Genomic DNA, 24,126 nt, shown 5'->3' on the forward strand with positions numbered 1-24,126 from the left:
CATCACCTCAACATTCCTGGATCCCTCCACAGCTTGGACCCATGGAGACCCTCGAAAGGTGATCTACCCCACTGACAGCCGAGGCCAATTCTGCGGGCAGAAGGGCACGAAAAATGAGTGAGTGTGGCTCCTTGGGGCCAACTGGGTATGGAGAGAGCTTCCTCAGTACTGGGGAGAAGGTTCTAGGCTTCCCTCACCTCCATCCATCCACCAGTCCAGTCAACAAGTATTTATAAAACTCCCGCCATCCCCAACCTCTGTTCTAGGCCTCGGGGACAGGGCTCTAATTGAGACATTCAAAGTCTTATCCTCTGGTGGCCCATATATTAGGGGGCAGACAGAAGAGACAGTCCTGGATCTGATGTCAGGTGAGGTAAATGGGCAGGTTTAAAATGAGCTGTGCCATTCCCTGGCTGTGTGACCTATGGCAAGTGTCTCAACCTCTCTGGGCCTCATCTCTGAAATGGGGATCCTGACATTCCCACTCTCATGGGACTCTTCTGATGGTTAGATGAGCCAGTACATGTCCAGTGCTTATACAGCACCTGGCATGAAGTTATTATGGTTGTTGTTTCTATTCTCATTAAGATATTCTATATAGGCTGATGGAGAAGTCTTGACAGTTTCCGTCTCCCTTCCCCAACCCCAGGAACAAACCCTTCCTGTTTTATTTCAACATTGTGAAGTGTGCTAGCCCCCTGGTCCTGCTGGAATTCCAGTGTCCCACCCCCCAGGTAACTTCTCCCCTCCCCTCCTGTTTCCTGTCCCCCACTTACATCAATCAGGTCCTTTTTTCCTCCTCTAGTAGTAGCTTCTCTCCCAGCCCTCTTTCTCCTCTTGATGAATAAGGGGGAGGAGGGTGGGACCTCTGTCCTAAGAGGGCATCAGGTGTCTGTTCTGACCCCACCCAACCCCTTCCTCCTGTCCTTCCCAAGATTTGTGTGGAGAAATGTCCCAGCCGTTACCTCACCTACCTGAATGCTCATGCGTCTGAGGACTTTGAGTACTACAAGCAGTACTGTTTACCTGGCTTCCAGAAAAACAAGGTGAGTGGATAACTGCCCTGGGAGCCTGGGCAAGGATCCTGGCCTGCAGGATCGACCGCTTGCTCTCTCCTGGCAGGGTGTGGCTGAAGTCCTTCGAGATGGAGACTGCCCCGCTGTCCTCATTCCCAGCAAACCCTGTGAGTCTGGGGTCCCTTGAGCTCCGGAGGGGCCTGAGGAGGTTTCAGGGGTCCACCTGACTGATCCCATCTCCAACTCTGTATAGTTGCCCAGCGATGTTTCCCTGCTGTCCACGCCCACAAGGGGGTCCTCATGGTGGGCAATGAGACGACCTACGAGGATGGGCTTGGCTCTCGGAAAAATGTCACGGAGCTGGTGGAAGGCGCCAAGTGAGGACCTCGACCCACCACGCCAGCACTGTGCTTTCCTGGGGTGGGGTGGGGGTGGGGTAGGGAACAGGGCACATAGTGGGGCTGGCCCAATCATGGATTGGGGTCCTACCTAAGCCTTGTCTGCCCTCCCCCAGGAAGGCCAATGGAGTCCTGGAGGCCCGGCAGCTGGCCATGAGGATATTTGAAGATTACACAGTCTCCTGGTACTGGATTGTCATGTAAGTTGAGAGGGAAGGTAGGCTACCCTGTCTGAGACTGGTGAGGGGATCAGGATCCACATGTCCCCGTTTTCTCCCGCAGAGGCCTGATTATCGCCATGGTGTTGAGCCTCCTGTTCATCATCCTGCTCCGATTCTTGGCTGGCATTATGGTCTGGGTGATGATCGTCATGGTGATCCTGGTCCTAGGCTACGGTAAGTCACTCCTTCCCTGTGTCCTCCCCTCCCCAATGTCTGCAAAGTGCCTGTGCCCTTGGAGCTCTCATTGACCCATCAAAAATCTTCTCTTGGGACTTCCCTGGTGGGCCAGTGGTTAAGACCTTATGCATCCAATGCAGGGGGCGTGGGTTCAATCCCTGGTTGGGGAACTAAGATCCCACATGCAGTGCTAAGTTGCTTCTGTTGTGTCCAGCTCTTTGTGACCCTATGGATCATAGCCCACCGGGCTCCTCTGTCCATGGGATTCTCCAAGCAAGAATACTAGAGTGGGTTGCCGGGCCCTCCTTCAAGGGATCTTCCCGACCCAGGGATCGAACCCGCATCTCTTATGTCTCCTGCATTGGCAGGCAGGTTCTTTACCACTAGTGCTACTTGGGAAGCCCAAGATCCCACATATCCCACAGCCCAAAAAAAAAGAGAATCTTCTCCTGAGGAAATTCCCTGGTGGTCCAGTGGCTAGGACTTGATGCTTTCACTGCTGGGCCCTGGGTTCAATCCCTGATCAGAGAACTAAGATTCTGAAGGCTGCAAGGCGTGACTGGAAAAAAAAAAAAATTCTCCTGAGCTATCAGACATTCTCTATGTCTTTCATTGGGAATATTTGTAAAGATGTTCATCTCGACATTGTTTATGAGAGCAGACACTTGGAAACAACCTCCGTGCTCATTTATGTCTGATGGATTAGATCATAATGTTCCCAAACAGGGCTGGATCTGTATTTTGTTGACAGCAAAGTCATCGTCAAGTAGACCATCTAGCACAGTGGTTAAGGCCACATGCTCTGGCACCAGAAAGCCCAGGGTCTGAATTCAGCCTCTTCCAGTTCCTTGCTCTATGACCTTGGGCAAGTGACTCAACCTCCCCATGCCTCAATGTCCTCCTCCATAAAATGGGGATAATTCGTATTTACCGGTTCAGAGATTTGCTGAGAAGAAGATAGGGTGTGAATGAGATGGGGAAGGGCCCTGTGACTCTGTGACCTGTGGAACTCAGAACACAGTGCTTCATGTTCTGTTTATTCATTTAAACTTTGCCGGATATGCAACCTAAACTGGGGACACAGTTATTAAAATGTTCTTTTTTTTTTTTTTGAATTTTGGCTGCACCGCGCAGCATGCAAGATCTTAGTTCCCCAACCAGAGATCAAACCCATGCCCCCTGAAGTGGAAGCTCAAAGTCTTAACCACTGGGCTGCCAGGGAATTTCCAAAATATCCATGTTAATGAATGGTTTCTAGCTGGGTGCTGGCAGTTTAGGTGGCTAGCTTTTTGTTTTTTAAATAGTTATTTTTATTTCCTTTGTTACTTGGTGACTCCACGGTAAAGAATCCACCTGCAATGCAGGAGACCTGAATTCCATCCCTGGGTTGGGAAGATTCCCCTGGAGAAGGAAATGGCTACCCATTCCAGCATTCTTGTCTGCGAAATCCCATGGACGGAGGAGACTGGTGGTTGCAAGAGTTGGACACAACTTAGTGACTAAATCACCACCATTACCATTTTGTTACTACCCTTGGCTGTGTTGGGTCTTAGTTGTGGCACAAGGGATGTTTTAGTTGTGGCATGTGGGATCTAGTTTCCTGACCAGGAACTGAACCTGATCCCCCTGTACTGGGAGCTTGGAGTCTTAACCATTGGACCACCAGGGAAATCCTGGGTGACGAGCTTTTTGTATGTTATCTGTACTTTACAGTTTTCTTCTACAGAGAGCTAAAGAGAATGCTGAAAATCCCTAATGCTACCCCACTGGATGTTAGCACCCATGTCCTCCCTCCCCACCCACGAATCATCATTACAGGGTGACACAGGGGTCAGGCTGGAGAAGGAAATGGCAACCTACTCCAATATTCTTGCCTGGAGAATCCCATGGATAGAGGAACCTCAGGGGCTCCAGTCCCTAGGGTCTCAAAGAACTGATGCAACTGAGCATGCAGAGGGGTCAGGAGAGCTGCAGGTCACACAGCACCCTGATACCTGCTCGCTCATTCATTCATCCATCTTGTATTGAATGACTACGTCCTGGGCAGTCTTCTATGTCCTGGGCTTACAGCAATGAATACACCAGGACAAATCTTACTCTTGTGGAGCTTATATTCCAGGGGCGTATGGGCAAGATGGACAAGAAACAAACTAGATAACCTCTGAGATGTCAAAACAGTGGTGGATAAGAATTTGGAGTGTAAGAGGGTATTATTCTAAAGGGGGGAAGGGATCCTAGAAGGTCGCACAAGAAGGTGACTTTAGAGCAGAGACTAGAGGATCCAGTTGGGGAGAGACTGAACCAGGCAGCAGTAACAGTCAGTGCAAAGGCCCTGAGGCAACAGCAGCCCCCTCTCAGCCTTGGTTTTTGTTTTCTGTTAAATGGGCATGATTGTACCTGCTTTGCGGCATTGGGGGAGCGGTGGTTGGGCTGAGGTCAGTGGTAGCACAGTGGTTCCCCCGTGCAGGAATACTGCATTGCTACATGGAATATGCTCGGCTGCGTGGTGAGGCTGGCTCTGACATCTCCCTGGTGGACCTCGGCTTCCAGACGGACTTCCGTGTGTACCTGCACTTGCGGCAGACCTGGGTGGCCTTCAGTGAGTCCCAGCTCCCCACTCAATGAGGCCTGGGTGGGAGTGGGGAGCCCAGGCAGGTGGCAGACTTGAATTCACCCTCTGCCCCCCGCAGTGATCATTCTGAGCATCATCGAGGTTATTATCATCTTGCTACTCATCTTTCTACGGAAGAGAATTCTCATCGCCATCGCACTCATCAAAGAAGCCAGCAGGTGGGTGCTGGGGTGCCAGAGGGCCAGGCTGGGGCAGTTGCAGGGGCTGCTCGGGCTTTGATGTCTGTGTCTCTGCTCCTTCCAGGGCTGTGGGATACGTGATGTGCTCCTTGCTGTACCCACTGGTCACCTTCTTCCTGCTGTGCCTTTGCATCGCCTACTGGGCTAGCACTGCTATGTATCCACCGGCAGACCCTGGTCTCTGGCCCCGGGGATGGCTCAAAGTGCCCAACTTGCCTGGAGGTGACCCGCAGCCTGGGGGCAAGGCCAGAACCTGGTGTGGGAATGGATTCTTTTTCCATGTGCCCCTGTGGTCCCTAAACCCTAAACTTAGGTTCCTTAACAAGCTTCTAGCTTCCTGTCCACTTCCAACGAAGCTGTCTATAAGATCTTCAATGACACCAGCTGCCCAGTTGCTGGGAAAACCTGCAACCCTGAGGTGAGTGTCCCCAAATAGAGGGGTGTGGCTGTTTCTCTGATAGCCCACAGATGATCTGAAATCTCTTGTTCCCACTTGGGGACCATTGAGCAAACATTTGACGCCTGCTGTATGTCCTGTGCCAGATGCAGGGGGGATGGGGGGGGGAGATCCAGCCTGGCCCCCACTCCCCCCTACTCCCTAAGTGCTGATCCACTCAACTTCCCCCCACCCTCGACTTCGTCTCCTGCTACTACACTCCTCTCTTCACCCAGTGGTGGTCAGTTCTTGCTTCCAGAATCCTGTCCTTGCTTTTCACAAGCCCCTCACCTGCCCTCTGTGGTCTTCTTAATGATCTCTGCTGCTTGTGATCTGTCCACATGGCCACTCCATTGATCCTCATGATAGTTTCTCCTGTCTCCCTGATGTCCATTGAGACAACCATCTCTGAGCCTGCTTTTAGAACCCCTTTTGCAAGCCCTTCTTATAAATTCTCAGTTTCTTGACTTAACTCAGTTCCTCAAGACTCCTGTCCCACCCCATGGTCCACCTGACCTGGACCTGATGCCCAGAGCCCACTCTGAACCCCAAGGCCCTATGATATGACCAGGCTCTGCATCCCTCCCACAGACCTTCCGCTCCTCCAATGAATCCCGCCTGTGTCCTGGAGCCCACTGCCAGTTCGCCTTCTATGGTGGTGAATCGACCTACCACCGGGCCCTGCTGGGCCTGCAGATCTTCAACGTCTTCATGTTCTTCTGGCTGGCCAACTTCGTGCTGGCACTGGGACAGGTCACACTAGCCGGGGCATTCGCCTCCTACTACTGGGCCATGAACAAGCCAGATGATCTGCCTGCCTTCCCGCTCTTCTCTGCCTTTGGCCGGGCGCTCAGGTGGGGACCCAGGTGGGCTGGGGGTGGGGGGTGAGATGGAGTGGAAGAAGTTTGGCCCGGCTACTGACCACATCCTCGGCTCAAAGGTATCACACAGGCTCCCTGGCCTTTGGCTCCCTCATTCTGGCCATCGTGCAGGTCATCCGAGTGATGCTGGAGTACTTGGATCAGCGCTTGAAAGGTATGGCCCGCAGGTGGTTGACATGATTCCCCGGGGGGGCGGGGCTAAGGGGGTAGATTGGGATTGATTCTTGGAGGGAGGTGGGGCTAAATTGCTGGGGCAGGGATTGGTTGCTGCCTGTGGGGCTTTCGTGATTCGTTCCTGTGATGAGGAATGACTGAAAGAGCCCATTGAAAGGAGTTCTTTCCATTAAAGGGGCGGGAACAAGAGGTGGAGCCAAGGAGGGCTCAAGGATTGGCTTCTGCCTGGGAGGCAGGGCCCGGGTAGCCCTGTGGGTTGTCGCTTATTCCTATCTTGGAGGCTGGGCTGAATTCCTGTTTGGGGGGGACTGGGCTGAGAGTCACTGTTGGTTCCTACCAGCGTGCGGGGCAGGACCCCGAGGGTCCTGAATCAAGTCTCCCTCTCCTTGTCTATTCGAGAAGGGGGCTCTAAGAGTCCTGGACGCTGGCAAGTGTGTGAAAACAAGGAAGTAGGGGCTCCTACCAGGCCGGGTGGGGTTTCCTCTCACCTCTGCATCTCTCTCATCTACCAGCGGCAGAGAACAAGTTTGCCAAGTTCCTTATGAGCTGTCTCAAATGCTGCTTCTGGTGTCTGGAGAAGTTCATCAAATTCCTCAACAGAAATGCCTACATCATGGTGAGTAGGCCCGGGACCAGGAACTAACCCACCAGCTGCTGCTAGCTGGAGGAGCCCTCATTCCCCGGCGCAGTGGGGCTGATCCATCGCTCCCACCTCCCTCCAGATTGCCATCTACGGCACCAACTTCTGCACCTCAGCCAGAAATGCCTTCTTCCTGCTCATGAGAAACATAATCAGGTCAGGGAAAAACACCCTTTTCTGGCCACCTCCCTCCTCCCCCAGGCCCTGAGCCAGCATTCACGCCTGCTTCTTATGTCCCCTGTAGGGTGGCTGTCCTGGATAAAGTCACCGACTTCCTCTTCCTGTTGGGCAAACTTCTGATAGTCGGTAGCGTGGGTGAGTGCTGTCTGGCTGCAGAGAGACTGTCGGAGGCCCTTTGTGAGCTGCTGTTGGCCCCCATGCCTTCTATGATAACTGTCTTCTCTGGGGTCTTCTTGGTGGGGGAGGGGGGGCGCATTTCCTTTATCCAGAACCCTCAACCATCTCCATTTCCTTCTGCTTTCCAGGGATCCTGGCTTTCTTCTTCTTCACTCACCGAATCAGGATCGTGCAGGACACAGCACCACCCCTCAATTATTACTGGGTCCCTATAGTGGTATGAACCTTTGGGGGGTGGGCAGGGGTTGGGGAGAAGGAGATGTCGGGACTCACCTGGCCTCCTCTGACTGGACAGAATGGAAGCAGGGGGGGGGAATGGTTGATTAACTCGGGCCACAAACATTTATTAAGTCCCAGCCGTGGTCCGGGGCTTCCCTGGTGACTCGGCGGTAAAGAATCCACCTGCTGCGCAGGAGTCAAAGGAGATGCAGTTTCGATACCTGGGTCAGGAAGATACCCTGGTGGAAAGTGTTGGCCGCTCAGTCGTGCCCGACTCTGGGGTCCCATGGACTACAGTCCACCAGGCTCCTCTGTCCATGGCATTTTCCAGGCAACGATACTGGAGTGGTTTGCCATTTCCTTCTCCAGGGGACCTTTCCAACACAGGGATCGAACTCAGGTCTCTTGCACTGCAGGCAGATTGTTTACCAACTGAGCCAGCATGGAGGCCCCACCCTGGAGGAGGGCATGGCAGCCCACTCCAGTCTTCTTGCCTGGAGAATCCCATGGACAGAGGAGTCTGGTGGGCTACAGTCCATGGTGTCACAAAAAGAGTCAGACATGACTGAAATGGCTTAGCACAACCATGTTCCAGGCATGACCTGGGAGGGCTTCCCTTCAAAGGCCTTACAGTTTAGGAGTAAACAGACATGGGACCTCCTTGGTGGCCCGCGGAGTGGTTAAGACTCCATGCTGCCAATGCAGGAGGCGTGGGTTCGATCCCTGCTCAGGGAAGTAAGATCCCACATATTCCACATGCCCATGATGATCCAAATTGGATGTATGCTTGCAAAGTTGTACATGCCAGAAGAAGAATTACAGGGAACCAAGTTTAAGAGCTTGCAGTAGAGGATGTGGGCAGGTGTGGGAGTCTAGAGGGCTTCCCCATGGAAGTGATGTCATGTCTAAGATCTGAAAGAGATGCAGGCAATATTGTGGCAGAGGGGACAAACACCTGAGGCCCTGAGGCAGGTCTGTGCCAGGAACAATGAGCAAATGAGTGTGGTTGGTGTGGAGGGAGTGAAGTGATGAGGAGGTGGAGATCGGGCAGGCAGACGATGGGCCGTGGTTAGGGATTTAGGTCAACGCCCTAAGAGCAGTACAGTATCTGAGTGCAGGACTTAGAGCCCAGTGACCTCGATTTTTATCTTAGTTCTTTGTTTGCTAGTTCTGAGTGACTCTGGGCAAGTTATTTAATCTGCTCACTTTAGTCAATCAGTGTTTATCAAGTACCTACCAAGGCCCTCTGAGTTTCCAGGTTGCTGGGGGATATAAATGGGACAGACACAGTCTAGTAGGGGTGTGGGCATTAAAGCTGTCATGCACTAGGGACTTCCCTGGAGGTCCAGAGGTTAAGACTCTGTGCTTCCAATTTAGGGGGCATGAGTTCGATCCTTGCTCAGGAACTAAGATCCCACACCCCTTGTAGTGCGGCCAAAAAAATTAAAAAGAAAAAAGAATACTGGCAAAACCTATCATTCCCTAAAAAATGCATAAAATTGCAGCCAAAGGCCTTAAGTGAGGGGCTAGCTTATCAGCAGGGAAATGGCATGCTGCTAGCTGGGAAGGGATGAGGTGGTGGGTAGAGGTTGCCCTGGGCAGAAGGGTGGAAACAGCTTGTCTGTCCTTTGCCCAGACGGTGGTCATCGGCTCCTACCTGATTGCCCATGGCTTCTTCAGTGTCTATGGCATGTGTGTGGACACACTTTTCCTCTGTTTCTGTGAGTAACCCCTCACCCCCGACCCTTGCTGGGCCCTGACTCCCTTCTCCCCTCTGGGCAGAACATCTCCCTGCGATGGGGCTACACATCTGCCCACCTGGTGCCCGCGGCCTCCCCAGAGCCTGGCTATCCCTAGGGCCCCAGGATACCCCACCTCCCACCCCCCACAGCTTCTCCCCAGCGTTCAGAGCTGCTGCACCCTCTTGTCCCTTGGTCAGGCTGCAGCTGGGACACTGTCCCTTAGGCCCTCGGCTTTAGAGTTTCTGGCTTTTTGGGGGACATCTGTGGCTGCCACTAACTCTGGTCTCTCCGTCTATTTTTTGGTTTTTTGTTTTCTCTTTTCTCTTCCTCTCCTCCATGCCTGCTGGCTTCCCTGAACCCCCCCGCCTCCCTCATCCCCTCCCTGCCTGACCACCCCGTTTTCCCCCTTGCTGGTTCCTGGGGGAGCCCAGGTGAGGACCTGGAAAGAAATGACGGCTCTCAGGAGCGACCCTACTTCATGTCGCCCGAGCTGAGAGACATCCTGTTGAAGGGGAGTGCGGAGGAGGGGAAGCGGGCGGAAGTCGAGGAGTAGAGAGGGAGGCTGGCTTGTAGATCAGGGCGGGTGCATGCGGGGCTTTCGGGCCTGGGAGTGGGGATCAGCGTATGTGTGTGTCCCCCGCCCTGTTCCCACCCCGCTCCAGTCCCCCTCCCTCCAGTCCCAGCACCTCTTGCTTCTTAACCCTCTGAGGCTTCTCTGTGGCCCACCCCCTCCCCATCCACCCACCCAATCCCCCGGGGCCCCGCCCCGGGGCTCCCCTCATGCCGCCTGCTCTGGGGCCTCTCTCCACAGTGGAGGACCTGGAGAGGAATGACGGGACGCCTGAGAGGCCTTACTTCATGTCTCTCACCCTCAAGAAGATCTTGAACAAGACCAACAAGAGGCAGGAGGAGGCCTAGAGTCCCCGCCCCCACCCTCCCTGGAAGTTTTGTGATGGGTGCTGGGCAGCTGGGTCAGAACCCCCAGCCCATCGGGCTGACCTGAAGTCCTGTCACTGCCGCCCCCTTCCTGCCCCACCCATCATCCAGTTACCACCAGGGAACCTGCAGGATTTTGGGGCATCGCCTCCCTATGCCAAGGGCCAGTAGGGAGTTTTCTCGGCACCTCCCCCCTCACTACTTCGCCCCCCACCAGCCGGGATGAGAGGCCAGGTGGGGCTTCTTAGTATCCGACATGTGAGGGGCAGGCCTCTGTGGGCTGCCTTGCGGTTCCTGTCCCCCTCTTATGACAGGACAGTATTTGTGTCTGCAACAGCGGTGGCTGCAATAAGGCCACTGTAACCTGCGTCTGCTCTGGCCAGGATGCCAGAACCCTTTCTCCAGGTTGAACAACTGGCTACTGGCCACTGCAGGCACTTTTTTTTTTTTTTAAACCTGGACATGCATTAAAGGGTCTGTTAGCTTTTTCTCTGTCTTCACGGCTGAGATGGGGCCGCTAAAGAATGCTTTCTGATGTCCCCTCCTCAGGTGTTGCTATGTGTGCCCAAGTAGGGGTGTCTCCTGGCCAGGGAGGCAGTAGCTGGGGTGTTGATGGGGTGGAGAAGAGGGAGGTAGGCTGTGGGGGCAGGGAGGCTGGGGGTGGGCTGGTGGGGAGCAGGGAGGAGGTTGGTAATAGCGGCTTAATGGAAACCGGCTGGCTGAGTCGGGCTGAATTTCCCCTTTTCTCTGCCACTTATTGACACACCTCTCTTTGTAAGAGAGAAAAGAAACTGAATCCACTCAAGGGATGAATTCGAAGAAAGGGGGGATGGGGGGTAGATGCCTTGGGCAAATGGGCACCCCCCACCCCCAGTCTCCTCGCTTTGAGGATCCTTTTGCCAAATGTGTTGAATTCAGGGGAACTGGTGTGCCCAGTCTCCCTTTGCCATATCTCAAGGCCCCCCGATCCGGGATCTGGAGAAACCCCAGCCTGGGGTTTCTGTCTCCTGTGCCTGCCTGCCCCCTTCCCCCATTCTGTCCGCACACCCCTATGTGTAACTGCATTCCAACCACTAATAAAGTGCCTATTGTACAGCGCCTGGGCCTGGAGTGTTTGTGGGGGAGAGTGGGAGGCTGGTGGGGGGAAACCCCAGCTTCAGCCGCCCTGAGATCCTCTGAGCTGGGGCGACTCTCCAGGGGAAGGAGGGAGGGCAGGAAGACTGCTGTCTGCTAGCCTCTTGACTGAATTCTACCATGTGGCCGTTCAGGTTTCTCCTGAACAAATACCCCTTACTAGGCTCTGATCCCCAGACTCCAGAAGGCGGCAGTGACCTGCCTACCTCCTCGGCACACTGCCCGGACACGTGCCCTGCCAGGCAGGCTTTGTCCTGGGCCCAGCACTTGGGCACCACCATCTAGTTTAAGTGGCTTCAGACCTGCCAAGCCGCCCCACCCTGCTTGCTGCTGCCCCCTGGTGCCAGCTATTACTGTCACCTCTGGGCCAACTGCTCCACCTTGCTAATTTTCTTTCTCACCCCAGCGCTGCCTTTTTTGTAAATAGCTACCATTTTTGGAGTACTCCTTATCTGCACACATAGTCCCCACTCATTAAGGCAGGGAAGTTGGGCAACGTCTCTGAAGGTTGCCCAGCAGCAAAGGGGCCGAGAAGTTTGTCTCATTGCCTCAAAGCCCTCAGCTTTTATCCTGTACAGACACTCTCTAGGTTTGCTTGTTCACCTCAATTTTTGGGGTTTATTCCTTTCTTACTGCCATCTCTTGTTAACCCCACCTCCAAAATAGCTCCTAAACCTGCTTGTGTGTTAACTTGCTTCAGTCATGTTTGATTCTTTGAGACCCCATGCCTGCCGGATTCCTCAGTCCATGGAATCCTCCAAGCAAGAATACTGGAGTGGATTGTCATGCCCTTCTCCAGGGGATCTTCCCAACCCAGGGATTGAACCTGAGTCTTATGTCTCCTGCATTGGCAGGCAGGTTCCTTACCACTAGTGCCACCTGGAAAGCCCAAACCACCTTACATCTCTCCATATTTTCAGTTCCCAGCCCTCATTATCAACTCATCTGCCCCCATTCCTTCAGTTTCCCCCACAGGCCCAGAAGGGCGCCTGCACACATCTGAGTTCACACCCTTTCTCTGCTCAAGAACCCTCCACGGATCCCTTTTACTGAGTGAAAGCCAAAGCAACCCACAGGGCCCTGCCACATCTGCCCCCTTAATGCGCTCAGGCTGCCCTCATCCAAGCTGCCCTGGCCCCAGGGCTTATGCCAGAAACACACACCACCTGGCTCTTTTCACAGCTAGCTCCTTATCCTCCTGCTTCCAGCTCAGGGGTCGCCTCCAGGAAGTTTCCCTGCTCACTGAAAGCTGTCTTAGCAAACTTGTGGATACCAAGGAGGGAAGTGGGCTAGGATGAATTGGGAGATTGGGACTGACAGTGTTACACTTTATTCAGTTTAGTTCAGTCCAGTCCCTCTGTCGTGTTCGACTCTGCGACCCCAAGGTCTGCTGCACACCGGGCTTCCTTGTCCATCACCAACTCCCAGAGCTTGCTCAAACTCATGCCCATTGAGTCGGTGATGCCATCCAACCATCTCATCCTCTGTCGTCCCCTTCTCCTGCCTTCAATCTTTCCCAGCATCAGGGTCTTTTCCAATGAGTCAGTTCTTTGCATCAGGTGGTCAAAGTATTGGAGCTTCAGTTTCAGTCCTTCCAATGAATATTCAGGATTTATTTCCTTTAGGATTGACTGGTTTGATCTTGCAGTCCAAGGGACTCTCAAGAGTCTTCTCCAACACCACAGTTCAAAAGCATCAATTCTTTGGCACTCAGCTTTCTGTATGGTCCAACTCTCACATCCATACATGACTACTGGAAAAACCATAGCTTTGACTATACAGACCTTTGTCGGCAAAGTGACGTCTCTGCTTTTTAATATGCTGTCTAGGTTGGTCATAGCTTTTCTTTCAAGGAGCAAGCCTCTTTTAATTTCATGGTTGCAGTCACCATCTGCAGTGATTCTGGAGCCCAGAGAAATAAAGTCTGTCACTGTTTCCATTTTTTCCCTATCTATGTGCCATGAAGTGATAGGACCGGATGCCATGATCTTAGTTTTCCGAATGCTGAGTTTAAAGCCAACTTTTTCACTCTCCCCTTTCACTTTCATCAAGAGGCTTTTTAGTTCTTCTTCACTTTCTGCCATAAGGGTGGTGTCATCTGCTTATGAGGTTATTGATATTTTTCCCAGCAATCTTGATTCCAGCTTGTGATTCATCCAGCACTGTATTTCGCATGATGTACTGTCCATACAAGTTAAATAAGCAGGGTGACAATATAGAGCCTTGACATACTCCTTTTCCAATTTGGAACCAGTCTGTTGTTCCATGTCTGGTTCTAACTGTTGGTTCTTGACCTGCATACAGATTCCTCAGGAGGCAGGTCAGGTGGTCTGGTATTTCCATCTCTTGAAGAATTTTCCAGTTTGTTGTGACCCACATAGCCAAAGGCTTTGGTGTAGTCAATAAAGCAGTAGATGTTTTTCTGGCACTCTCGTGCTTTTTTGATGATCCCTGTTTAGCACAGGGAACTCTGCTCTATGCTCTGTGGTGACTTAAATGGGAAGGAAATCTAAACAAGATATATATATACTTATATACGTACATAACCTCAGATACACAGATAACACTACCCTAGTGGCAGAAATCAAGAGGAACTAAAGAGCCTCTTGATGAAGGTGAAAGAAGAGAGTGAAAAAGCTGGCTTAAAACTCAACATTCAAAAAAAAAAAAAGCTCAATATTCAAAAAACTAAGATCATGGCGTCTGGTCCCATTACTTGATGGCAAATGGTGGGAAAAAATGGAAACAGGTACAAACTTTATTTTCTTGGGCTCCAAAATCACTGCAGATGGTGACTTTAGCCATGAAATTAAAAGATGCTTGCTCCCTGGAAGAAAAGCTATGACAAACCCAGATATCATATTATAAAGCAGAGACATCACTTTGCCGACAAGGTCTGTATAGTCAAAGCTATGGTTTTTCCAGTAGTTGTGTACCTGAGAGTTGGACCATAAAGGTTGAGTGCTCAAGAACTGATGCTCTCAAACTGTGGTTACAGAGATTCTTGAAAGCCACTTGGTCTGCAAGGAGATCAAACTAGTCAATGCTAAAGGAAACCAACCCTGAAGATTCATGGGAGGTATTGACGCTGAAGCTCCAATACTTTGACCACCTGATGCGAAGAACTGACTCATTGGAAAAGACCCTAACGCTGGGAAAGATTGAAGGCGGGAGAAAAGGACGACAGAGGATGAGATGGTTGGATGGCATCACCAACTCGATGGGCATGAGTTTGAGCAAACTCTGGGAGACAGTGACGGACAGGGAAGCCTGGTGTGATGCAGTTGATGGGGTTGCAAAGAGTCGGACACGACCAAGTGACTGAACAATACATATGTATGCACATATCACCCTACTGTACAGCAGAAAGTAACACAACACTGTAAAGCAACTGCCGCTGCTTAGTCTCTAAGTTGTGTCTGACTCCTCTGTCCACGGGATTTCCCAGGTAAGAATACTGGAGTGGGTTGCCCTTTTCCTTCTCCAGATCTTCTGCCATTTCTTCTGGCAGATCTTCCCCACCCAGATACCGAATCTAAGTCTCCTGCACTGACAGGTGGATTATTCACCACTGAGCCAGCAGGGAAGCCTAGTCATGATCTGATCTGCCCCTATATCAAAGAGATTTAATAGGGGCTGCTTTAGAAGAATGAGATACTCAAAAGCCAGTTTTTCAGAAATGTAATCTTGGGAATACCCTGCCTCGCATGAGTAGTTAGGATTCAGTGCTTTCATTGATGGGGGTCCGGGTTCGATCCCTAGTGAGGGAACTAAAACCCTGCAAGCTGAGTGACTTGGCCAAAAAAGAAAATGTAACCTAGGTATCCTTCCAAGAGAGGTCTAAGGACTTGAGAGTCAGAAAACTAGAACTCTTCCTCGTTCTGCCACTTGGTAGCGCTGTTAGCTTGGTCAAGTTGCCCTACTCCTCTGCATCTTCCCTCAAGTGTCACACAGAGGCATAGCTGATCTCTAACTTCTGGCTAAAGCCAAGTTATCAGCTCTATTGTTATGGTGCTCAGGAACAATCTAAGCTTATTTTAGCTAATTATGTCTGAATACATGTCCCATTAATTTAACCAAAACTTTCTTCCACCTCAAGCTTTATTTAAAAAAGATCTCCAAGTTGGGGTGAGGTGGGGAAGGCAAAATGCTGAATGCCTATCGTTTATGTGAAAAACGCTAATAAAAATAAATAAAACATCTCTGTTAAATACACCAAAAAACTTTACAGTGGTTGCCAAGGAGTGTGTCAGGAAGAGGTAAACTGACTCCGTTTTCTTACATTCTTTTGCACATTTGACATTTTGTATCATGTGAACAATCACTGGTTTAAGACCTAAGTGTAAATAACAATGAAAACTAACGGGTACAGCATGCACTCATTCTCTAATCATATTTTTACACCTTACCTTTTTAACAATAACTATCATTTTGGGGCATTTGTTCTGCGCAAATAATTGTATTAGGTGCTTCTAAGAAAAATCATCACCATTTTGAAGATAACCATACGAAGGTCCAGGGACGTGTACTATTCTTGGTCACACCCGAAGACTCGAACTTCGGGCGACCCTGGATCTTGCATTCTGAATAAACTAGCTGCTCCATCCTTATGTTTTTGTAAGGACGATCCAAAATTAGGGCATTAAGTCTTAAACGACTTCTCGCCTTCTCCAGGAAATTTTTTGAACCACTCCTTGTTCCAAATATCAGCAGTGTCTGAAGCACGGCCTCGCACAAATCAACCTAATTAACGACGCCTGTTGAGCGCTAGATTGACCCCGACACTGAAGGGAAGCGGGGTTTACCTTAGGTACATTGTACAACATGGATCTCACAAAGCGCTCGGGAGGAGTCAACGACACCAGGCTTGTAAAGAAAAGGCGCTGGGTCCTGGATAACTTTACTTATGAGGCCCAAGATGTGGTTGGCCGAGCAACCGTTGCAGCCCCCGCTCTCCCACGAAAGACCGGGAAGCCGGTCTTTTTCTGGATAGGGCGTCAGTTTGTCCATCTGCGAACAGGGGACTGGAAGATCCCGACCGACTCGGCTTTGCTCTTCGGAGGCTCGACAATCCGGCTGGGCGCTACATAGGATAAAGTTTCAACACCAAAGACCCGAGGTGTTCGCTGGGACCAGTCTAGGGACAGCAACGAGGAGCTCGGGCCGGCCGTTGCTCACACACGCACCTCGAGTCTGCTCGGCCTCTCGTGAAGATGCGGACAGTGTGGAGAAAGTTTCGCCGGAACGCCTCGGTTGGAAACCATGAAACTGCTACCGAGACTCACCCACTACGAGGATGCTGACGCGCCTGCCTCTAAGGGTCGTTTCCGCCAACGTACTTCGCGTGTAAGATGGCGTCCGCGCAGGCGCGTAATCTAGCAGCGGCAGGAGGCTCCGCCCCTCAACCTGCATCACCTGGTAATGGCTTATCAAAAACCGCCATTGAAAAAAAGAGCGCCGATATTGTCACATGACTCAGGTCTACCAATAAGACAAGGGAAAGGCCCAAAAGTTATTGTCACGTGGCCAAGGAGAACTCAGAATTTGCCACTGTCACATGATCAAGCAGAGGCGTGGAAAGGGGCGGGGAACCGTCCCGGCTGGACGTAACAGCTACGTTTCTGACACGTGAGTAGGGCCCGCCTCCATATCTCTCTTTGTCCCTCCTTCCCTTTCCGGCTGGGCCGGCGTCGAGCGGCAACGCAGCGGCGAAGGGGCGGGGCTCCGGCCGGTCACGTGTTCCCGCACCTCCCCGGCGCGCGCCCGCCCGCTCGCCCCCGGCCCCGGCTCCTCCTCCTCCTCTTCTCGCCATTGCAGTTGGACTCAGCAGCCCGGTGCGCACCGCGTGGCTTTTGGGGGCAGACCCCGGTGGGCTCTGGCAGGAGGGCAGCGGCCGCGGTCGGAGAACGGGACGCGGACGAGGTAAGCGTCAATGTGGCGGCGGCCGGGCCCGCTCCCGCCTCTTCTCCTCCTCCCCCCCCGTCAGTCCTCTCACTCAGCGCGGGCTCCGCTAAGGAGTAGCCGTGACATGGCCTGAGGCGCCCCGCACTCCCCGCCTCCGCCGGGTCCTTTCGTCCCGGCGCCTGGCTCATTCCTCCCTTGTCAGCCTCGCTCCCGCGTTCGGCCGTTACTCTCCCCCATTGTGCCGAGGAAACAAAATGGCGGCGGCGGCGGCGAGGGCCCGGTGCGCGCGCATCCGCCCCCCCTCGCGGCCCCTCGGCCGTCGGCGGCGCCTCTCGCGGGGGGTGCGCGCGCACCGGGCCCCCGGCCGCCGCCTCCCCCGGGCCGGGCTTTGTCTGTTGAGGCGCACGCGCGCACGTGCCTGGAGCACACACCCCCTCCGGCCCGGAGCATCCTGACCCGCGATGCAGGGACGACCCCCCTTCCACCTCTCCTTCTCTTTGTCCCAGTCCCGCCCCGAGTTCCAGGAGGGTCCCAGGTTCCCGAGGCGGGAAACATGTCCTCCTTTGTCCTTACGTGGGGGAGAGAGGCAAACCCCTTCCCTGGAACCCCATACTTAAGTGGATTGCAGGGAAAGCTGCTTGGGGTCCTCAAATCTCTGGCTAGCCAGCCCTCCCCTAGATTAGGAACCAAATCTAGCGGAGGATTTACACTTTTTCTCTCCAGGCGATTCGTTGATGTTGGCCTTTTTTTTTTCCAGACTGTTTAGGACTTGCATTCTCTCCCAAAACTGATCTGGTGCGAAATTTGAGTGTCCTGTGATCTGTAAAATTGGGACCGAAGCATGACAGCTTGAAACCCGTTTCTGTCTTATTTTCTGAAGTAGTTGAGGGACAGACTCCTGGGGTTGCTGTTGAGTTTCTGTCCTGTAATACTGCACCTGGGGGGGGGATTATTCGGGGTGTGCAGTCATCTGCATGCTCTCCCCCAGTTATTGTCTAAAAGAGTAAGCCATCTCTTCTTAACATTTCCAGAACTGGTTGAAGGTTGCTAGGGATTCTGCCTAGGGAACTTGATTGATTAGCAAGGAAGCATCAATTAACTTTTAATGGACTCAGGTATTCCAGGGATTCTGAATCTTTTGTTATTGCTTAGGATTGTGATCTCTTTAAAATGAGTGGTTTGGTGGCATATTTGGAATCCGTGGGAGAACACAAGGTGCTACCGAAGTTGGTTCTCAAAATTTAGGACTTACTCTTTCCCTCAAGTATCTGTGGTTGGGAATCTCCTCAGGTTGCTCCCAGCAGCTGCCACTACGCTTTGTGTGTGGTCTCGTGGGATGTGGCTACAGCAGCCGCTCAGACTGTGAATGAACTGTGGGAACCAGCAGCTCATTCACAGCTGGAATAGCGGTGGAAAGGCCCCAGGGCACAGGCAAGTGCTCCTGTTCCAGACAGTAGTCCTGAGTTGTTTCTTGGCCATGTGGACAGTTCTTGGTCCCTGGTTTTGTGAATAGAATCTCTGCAGACCTTAGCGCTGTCTGAGTTGATTGGAGGCTGGCAATTACTGCCAGAGGTGGCCTTGCCAACACTGAACACTGATTTATCAGAGGCTCCCTACCCTGCTGGAGCTTGGGCCAACCTGGGAATCGCCCTCTCTCTCGAGTGGAGTGGTACCTAACCCTTTGCAGTTTTTGTTTCCTTTTCCTGATTGGACTTGTCTAGTGCCTGTAGGGGAAAATTCCTTTATCTTCTTCCAGGGTACTTGAAGAGATGCCCATATTATTGGGAGTGAGAAATCTAAGACTGTCTTTCGTTTTTCTTAAATTTTTCTTATTAAAAAAAACTAACATTGGCAAGAGTGGCTGGTAATATTAATATTTTGATGTCACAGATATGGTGTCATGCTCCCCTGGGTAAGTTCACCAGGTAGGAACAAGTGGGGTGAGTCACTGATGAAGAAAGAGCCGTCTCCAAGTCACATAAGCCTCTTCTCTTTGAGTAAATATAGGCAGCATCTTGTCTGTCTTTGGGCTTTAGCAGGATGTGAGAGTTGGAAATGTTCTTGCTTTTGAGAAAGGCTTTAGAAGTTTTCTTTGGGCAGAGGCAGCTCCTTCTTAACTTTTCTCATCTTTCTCCCCAGTTCCTCCAGATTTCACCTTTTACATCTTAGAAGAATGATTCTTTTCCCCCAGAAACTTGGGATTTTATGTCCTTGGACTTGCCCACGTGCTACATTTTGTCATCAAGTTGCTTTTAACTGTGTGCAGTTCTGAAAGATGTGTAAAATGTCACCTATCTAGTATTAGCAGATGTGGCCCACAAAACGGTGATAATTTTATTTGAACATTGCTTTCATTGAATCTTCTGAAGAATTAGATTTTCTAAGCTTTGTATATTGGCATCTTTTTATTTTAGCAAAGACCTGGGCAAGAAAGATTTGATTTCTGCTTCCAACGGAAGGATTTAGAATTAGAGACAGTTGGTGATATGACGGAGTTTTACTGATGTCTCAGCAGTCAAGAATCCACCTGCAGTGCAGGAGACGCGGGTCGGATCCCTGGGTGGGAAAGATCCTCTGCAGGAGGAATGGCACACTCTGGTATTCTTGCCTGGAGAATCCCATGAATAGAGGAGCATGGCGGGGTTACATGGGGTCACAAAGAGTCAGGACTTAGCAACTAAATAACAAGTGACTCTACAGGAGTCTACACACTGTAGTCAGTTAGTGAGAGTCAGTTAGTGTAGAGTCAGTTAGTGAAATGGGCTCAGGGTCCTAAAAGAGACAAGGCTGGCTTTAGTGTCTTGCCCAGCATTTGACAGTTTTTGGCTGAAACAAGCAGCTCCCCTCTTTGTCACTTAGGGCAGTTTGGTGCTGCCTCCATAGTGCTAGCACCACAGAAATAATAGTGAATGCAGGGTGGCATGTGTTTGTTGTGGAGCCTTGTGAGTGTGCTGACTTTTTAAAATGAATTGGTTCTTGCCACCTTATGTTCTGCTAAATCCCTGTGAGATTTTTCCTAGACATCACTTGATAGGTGATCCTGTTATAAATTACAATGGGAAATTCAGCCAGACTTTTCATTAGCTGTTTTCAGATGTTTTGTGAAATAGTGTCTAGTTGAAATTTAATTTTTTTTTTACCTCACTGAATGTCTGTAGTGAAGAAATTGAAGATGTAGCTACTAGTTTTAATGGGGAAATGAGTTTACTGACCAATGACTTTTTTTGTCTGTATATGATCACAAAGGATCATTTACAAAGTTGAATGTCTGTCCCTTAGTTGAGTGTGTAAATTTGCTCCAGATTTTTTTTTTTTTTTTGAGTAATCTTAGATGATTTATGAGAAATGGTGTTATTGGCAGTTTGAGGGTCAGGGTAATTTTCCTTGAAAACAGCCATTCATATTATTTCCATTAGGATTGTAGTTCATGCTCAAGGATAAGGTCTTATTGGAATAATATTCCAGACCACTTGGGTTTTTTGCTGCTCTCTTTTGAACTGATTTCTTCCTCTTATCAGAGTGTACATGAGGTATGTGTATGTCTAAAAGATGAATGTTGCAAGTTGGGCTTGCTTTTCCATGATACATGTAGAGTTTTTGCAGGTTAATAATCGTTACTATGTATTCATAATTCCAAAAAAAACTTTAAATTTCCCTAATAACGGAAATGGCCAGCCTGGCTCCATGGCTTATAGTGGCACTTAATGTTTATAATAACCAAGAATTGGAACCCACCCAGTTGTCCTTTTGTGGGTGAATGGTTCCTTATCATGGAATACTACGTGGCAGTAAAAAAGAACAAGCTGTCAGTACACACACAACTTGGATGAATCTTGAGGCAGTCATTGCATGAGATAAGCCCATCCTAAAAGGCCGTAAGCTCTACAATTCCATTTATATAACATTTTTGGAATGCCAAGATTACAGAAACCTTCAGTGGATTAGTGGTTGCTAGGGGTTAAGCATGGGTGGGGGGCGGTTGGCCATACACAGTGTGTTCACTGTTACACAGTGAGCGTGGTCAACAGGAGTGGTCCTCGTGACAGCGGCAGTCTGTGACTTATGTCAACATCAGTGTTATGATTGTGATAGTGCTCCAGCTCTGGCAAGATGCTGCCATCGGGGGAAACTGAGTGGAGAACATGGGAGATGGTTCTGTTCTTAGAGCTGCATAAGAAGCTACAAAATGAAAGGTTTCATTTAAAAAAGAAACTCTTGGGACTTTCTTGATGGTCCAGTGGTTGGGACTCTGTGCTTCCACTGCAGGGAGCACAGATTCGATCCCTGTTCAGAGAACTAGCTCTCACATGCCACAGCTAAGACCCTGGGGCAGCCAAATAAAATATTTTAAAAAAGAAACCCTTACCCATTAAAATAATTCGCAGTCTGCATGTTATGTTGATATTTAACATCCTTTGAGACGCAGTCATTTTTTAATTTTTCCTCTATTAGAAACTAATTTTAAAAAATCTGAGACTTTCCCCATGGGGACACATGGGAAAGTTGTCTCTGTTCCCCCCCTCAGATTTCTAACATGACTGACTTTGCTGCCTGAAGGGCATGTTGCAAAGAAAGTTTGATAATCTCCACTTAGAATCCTGTTAAACCTTTTTGCTGTGACATTATGTCTTCTCACAGGCAGATTTTAAAAAATATTTCTATTGGTTCATCCAAGAGTAGCTGAAATAACTCCTTCAGCATCTTGCATTTGTAGTTTTAGAGCTGAAGGGCTTCCCAGGTGGCACTGGTGGTAAAGAATCCACCTGTCAATGCAGGAGAGAAGAGTTAGATCACTGGGTTGGAAAGATCCCCTGGAGGAGGAAATGGATACCCGCTACAGTCCATGGGGTGGCAGAGTCAGAATTGACTAAGCAACTGACAGAATTGACAACAACTGGTAGGGCATTTTCCCACCTTGCCTCCTGTAATCCTTGTTGTTTGAGACTGGGAGGTGTAGGTGGTGTTTCAATCTCATTTTTGACCCAATTCTGAAAAGATAAAGTGATTTGTTGAAGATTCCACAGTGGCCAGATTGGAAAACCCAAGTGGGCACAAACCTGGGCTTGTGTGTCTAAGACCTCCGGGTGTTCCACAGTGTCACTGGGCCTGGAGGCCTATGTCTTACAGACCAGTTAAGAGTTCCAGAAACATTTTGGGAAACAACCTGCATCTGCCAGTTAAAACTTTTTTTAATCAGTTACGCATTGCCATCACCACCATTTTATAAGCAAAAGGGATGTTTTAACACTGAACATATAGAAAGAAAATAAGATTAAAGGACATGCCTTTAAATGGAAAATATTTGTGAGATTTCTTTGCCAGTCTAGTGGTTAAGACTCCCAGTTTCCATTGCAAGGGGCATGGGTTCAGTTCCTGGTTGGGGAACTAAGATCCTGAATGCCATGTTACACTGCCAAAGAGAGAAAATGTTTGAGAAAAATATTTACTCCTAACTTCATACCTCCCTGCTGCGCTGTGCTCAGTCATGGCCAACTCTGCGACCCCATGGACTGTAGCCTGCCTGCTAGGCTTCTCTGTCCATGGAATTTTCCAGGCAAGAATCCTAGAGTGGATTGTTATTTCCTACTCCATTATACCTCCCTATGGACCAGCAAAAACACGGTTGCAGACAGAGCTGGAACCATCGCACTGGATTTAAGGTTTGTCTTGAATTTAAAAATTCTCAGAGTGGCATCTGTAATCAGATTTTAGATTGGCCTCTTCTGGCCGGGTTGCTTTGTTCAATAAGTTATTTTCCATATGTCCTTGATGATGTGACTCTGTAATAGTTTTTTAAGGAGTCACTGAAGAGTTGCATGTGTGTATTATTTCACTTCCAGTGTAGGATTGTATCTCCAGAGGTCTGGGAACCAGCAGTTGAGTTGGGTCCTGTGTCTTTCAAAACCTAATTAGGTCTCTTTAAGAGGAGTATCTAGAGAAGGAAATGGCAACCCAATCTAGTACTCTTGCCTGGAGAATTCCATGGACAGAGGAGCGGGACAGGCTGTAGTTCATGGAATCACAAAGAGTTGGACACAACTGTGCAACTAACTTAACTTTCAAGAGGAGTATCTAGTTCCAGACCACTCCCCAGAGTGACCAGGACTCTAGTTTTGTGAAATACCCTGGATGGCAGTGAGGGGGTGCGGTTTACTCTGCAAGATAGGTGGGGGCCATACCTGTTAGGGTGTTGTCACCACACCTGTTCATTCAGTTCTATAAATGTTTGTTGATCCACACATGCTGACTTGGGCACATTTCTTTCCCAACTGCCAGCATCATCATTGGGATATCCCAACTAGTGAGAGGTCAGAAAGATGGTCATCTCACTGCAGGTTGTGGTTTAAACCTCTATAACTATGCATGCTGTTGGGTGGGCTGCTTTTTGGGGGGGGGGGGCTGCTTTTGAGAACAAAAAAAAAAGAAACCTGATCGCTGTGTGTTAGAACATCCCAAACCACATAGGTAGTTCAGGATCCTGATTCTTCGCTCTTTGCTCATTCCTTTCTTGGATTTCTTTTCAGAGAACCTGGGTTCGTTCTTGGTTCTCTTTTCAGAGAACCTGGTAAAAATCAGGCTTCACTTGGACCCGGTTTGAATTCTGACTGAGGTGGCAAGAGCAGTTCAAAGCCTGTCTTTAAATTTAGATTGTCAGGGGGCAGTGGAGTGTTGCTTATGGGTGGGTGTTGTGGTCTTCTTGACAGCACAATTTTGAAAAGGAGAGATGGATTCTCTGGTATTCAGGACCAGAGCAGCTGGCTTCCGATAGGCTGATTTGGATGACAGATCTGGGTTCACACAGAGACAAGTGAGGCCCGTTTTGTTGTTCAGCAAAAAAGCATTGACTCCAGTTTTTTTTTATTTCTACTTATTTAAATATTTTTGCCTACGCCTTGTGGTTTGTGGGATCTTGGTTCCCTGACCAGGCCTTGAACCCAGGCCCTCAGTGGTAAAAGCACAGAGTCCTCATCACTGGACCACCAGGGAATTCCTGCCTCCAGTTTTTAAATGTAGTCCAGAATAGGTAGTCTTAGTCGCTTTGTCCCCCTGAATCAGGAGGTATTGCCACTAAGCTCTGGC

General features: G+C 50.1%; 2 protein-coding genes across 9 annotated transcripts in view; both read left to right on the forward strand.

Annotated features, from left to right (window-relative positions):
- The window catches only part of SLC44A2 (solute carrier family 44 member 2 (CTL2 blood group)), a 31,832-nt gene extending 20,726 nt beyond the window's left edge, over nt 1-11,106 (forward strand). Inside the window, exons 4-22 of one of the 2 annotated variants that reach the window (XM_061150309.1) lie at nt 33-117; nt 650-734; nt 936-1,046; nt 1,123-1,183; nt 1,270-1,393; nt 1,531-1,614; nt 1,697-1,809; nt 4,280-4,411; nt 4,503-4,602; nt 4,688-4,780; nt 4,957-5,041; nt 5,651-5,913; nt 6,000-6,094; nt 6,627-6,730; nt 6,837-6,910; nt 6,999-7,069; nt 7,240-7,328; nt 8,967-9,051; nt 9,884-11,106. In XM_061150309.1, the coding sequence (XP_061006292.1) occupies nt 33-117; nt 650-734; nt 936-1,046; nt 1,123-1,183; nt 1,270-1,393; nt 1,531-1,614; nt 1,697-1,809; nt 4,280-4,411; nt 4,503-4,602; nt 4,688-4,780; nt 4,957-5,041; nt 5,651-5,913; nt 6,000-6,094; nt 6,627-6,730; nt 6,837-6,910; nt 6,999-7,069; nt 7,240-7,328; nt 8,967-9,051; nt 9,884-9,990 (1,961 nt within the window). In that variant the 3' untranslated portion in view covers nt 9,991-11,106. Of the gene's footprint in view, nt 1-32; nt 118-649; nt 735-935; nt 1,047-1,122; nt 1,184-1,269; nt 1,394-1,530; nt 1,615-1,696; nt 1,810-4,279; nt 4,412-4,502; nt 4,603-4,687; nt 4,781-4,956; nt 5,042-5,650; nt 5,914-5,999; nt 6,095-6,626; nt 6,731-6,836; nt 6,911-6,998; nt 7,070-7,239; nt 7,329-8,966; nt 9,052-9,503; nt 9,835-9,883 lie in introns of those variants that run through there. The other variant, XM_061150308.1, reaches the window with a different exon arrangement.
- Nucleotides 11,107-16,889: 5,783 nt separating this feature from the next.
- Nucleotides 16,890-24,126, forward strand: part of ILF3 (interleukin enhancer binding factor 3) — a 30,004-nt gene continuing 22,767 nt past the window's right edge. For 5 of the 7 annotated variants that reach the window (XM_061150313.1, XM_061150312.1, XM_061150314.1 and 2 more), the window contains exon 1: nt 16,892-17,064. The gene's annotated coding sequence lies outside the window, so the exon portion shown is untranslated. Of the gene's footprint in view, nt 17,065-24,126 lie in introns of all 7 variants that reach the window. The other 2 variants (XM_061150317.1, XM_061150316.1) reach the window with 2 other exon arrangements.

The sequence above is a fragment of the Dama dama genome, chromosome 9, assembly GCF_033118175.1.
Source record: "Dama dama isolate Ldn47 chromosome 9, ASM3311817v1, whole genome shotgun sequence".
In the NCBI taxonomy this organism is placed as follows: Eukaryota; Metazoa; Chordata; class Mammalia; order Artiodactyla; family Cervidae; genus Dama; species Dama dama.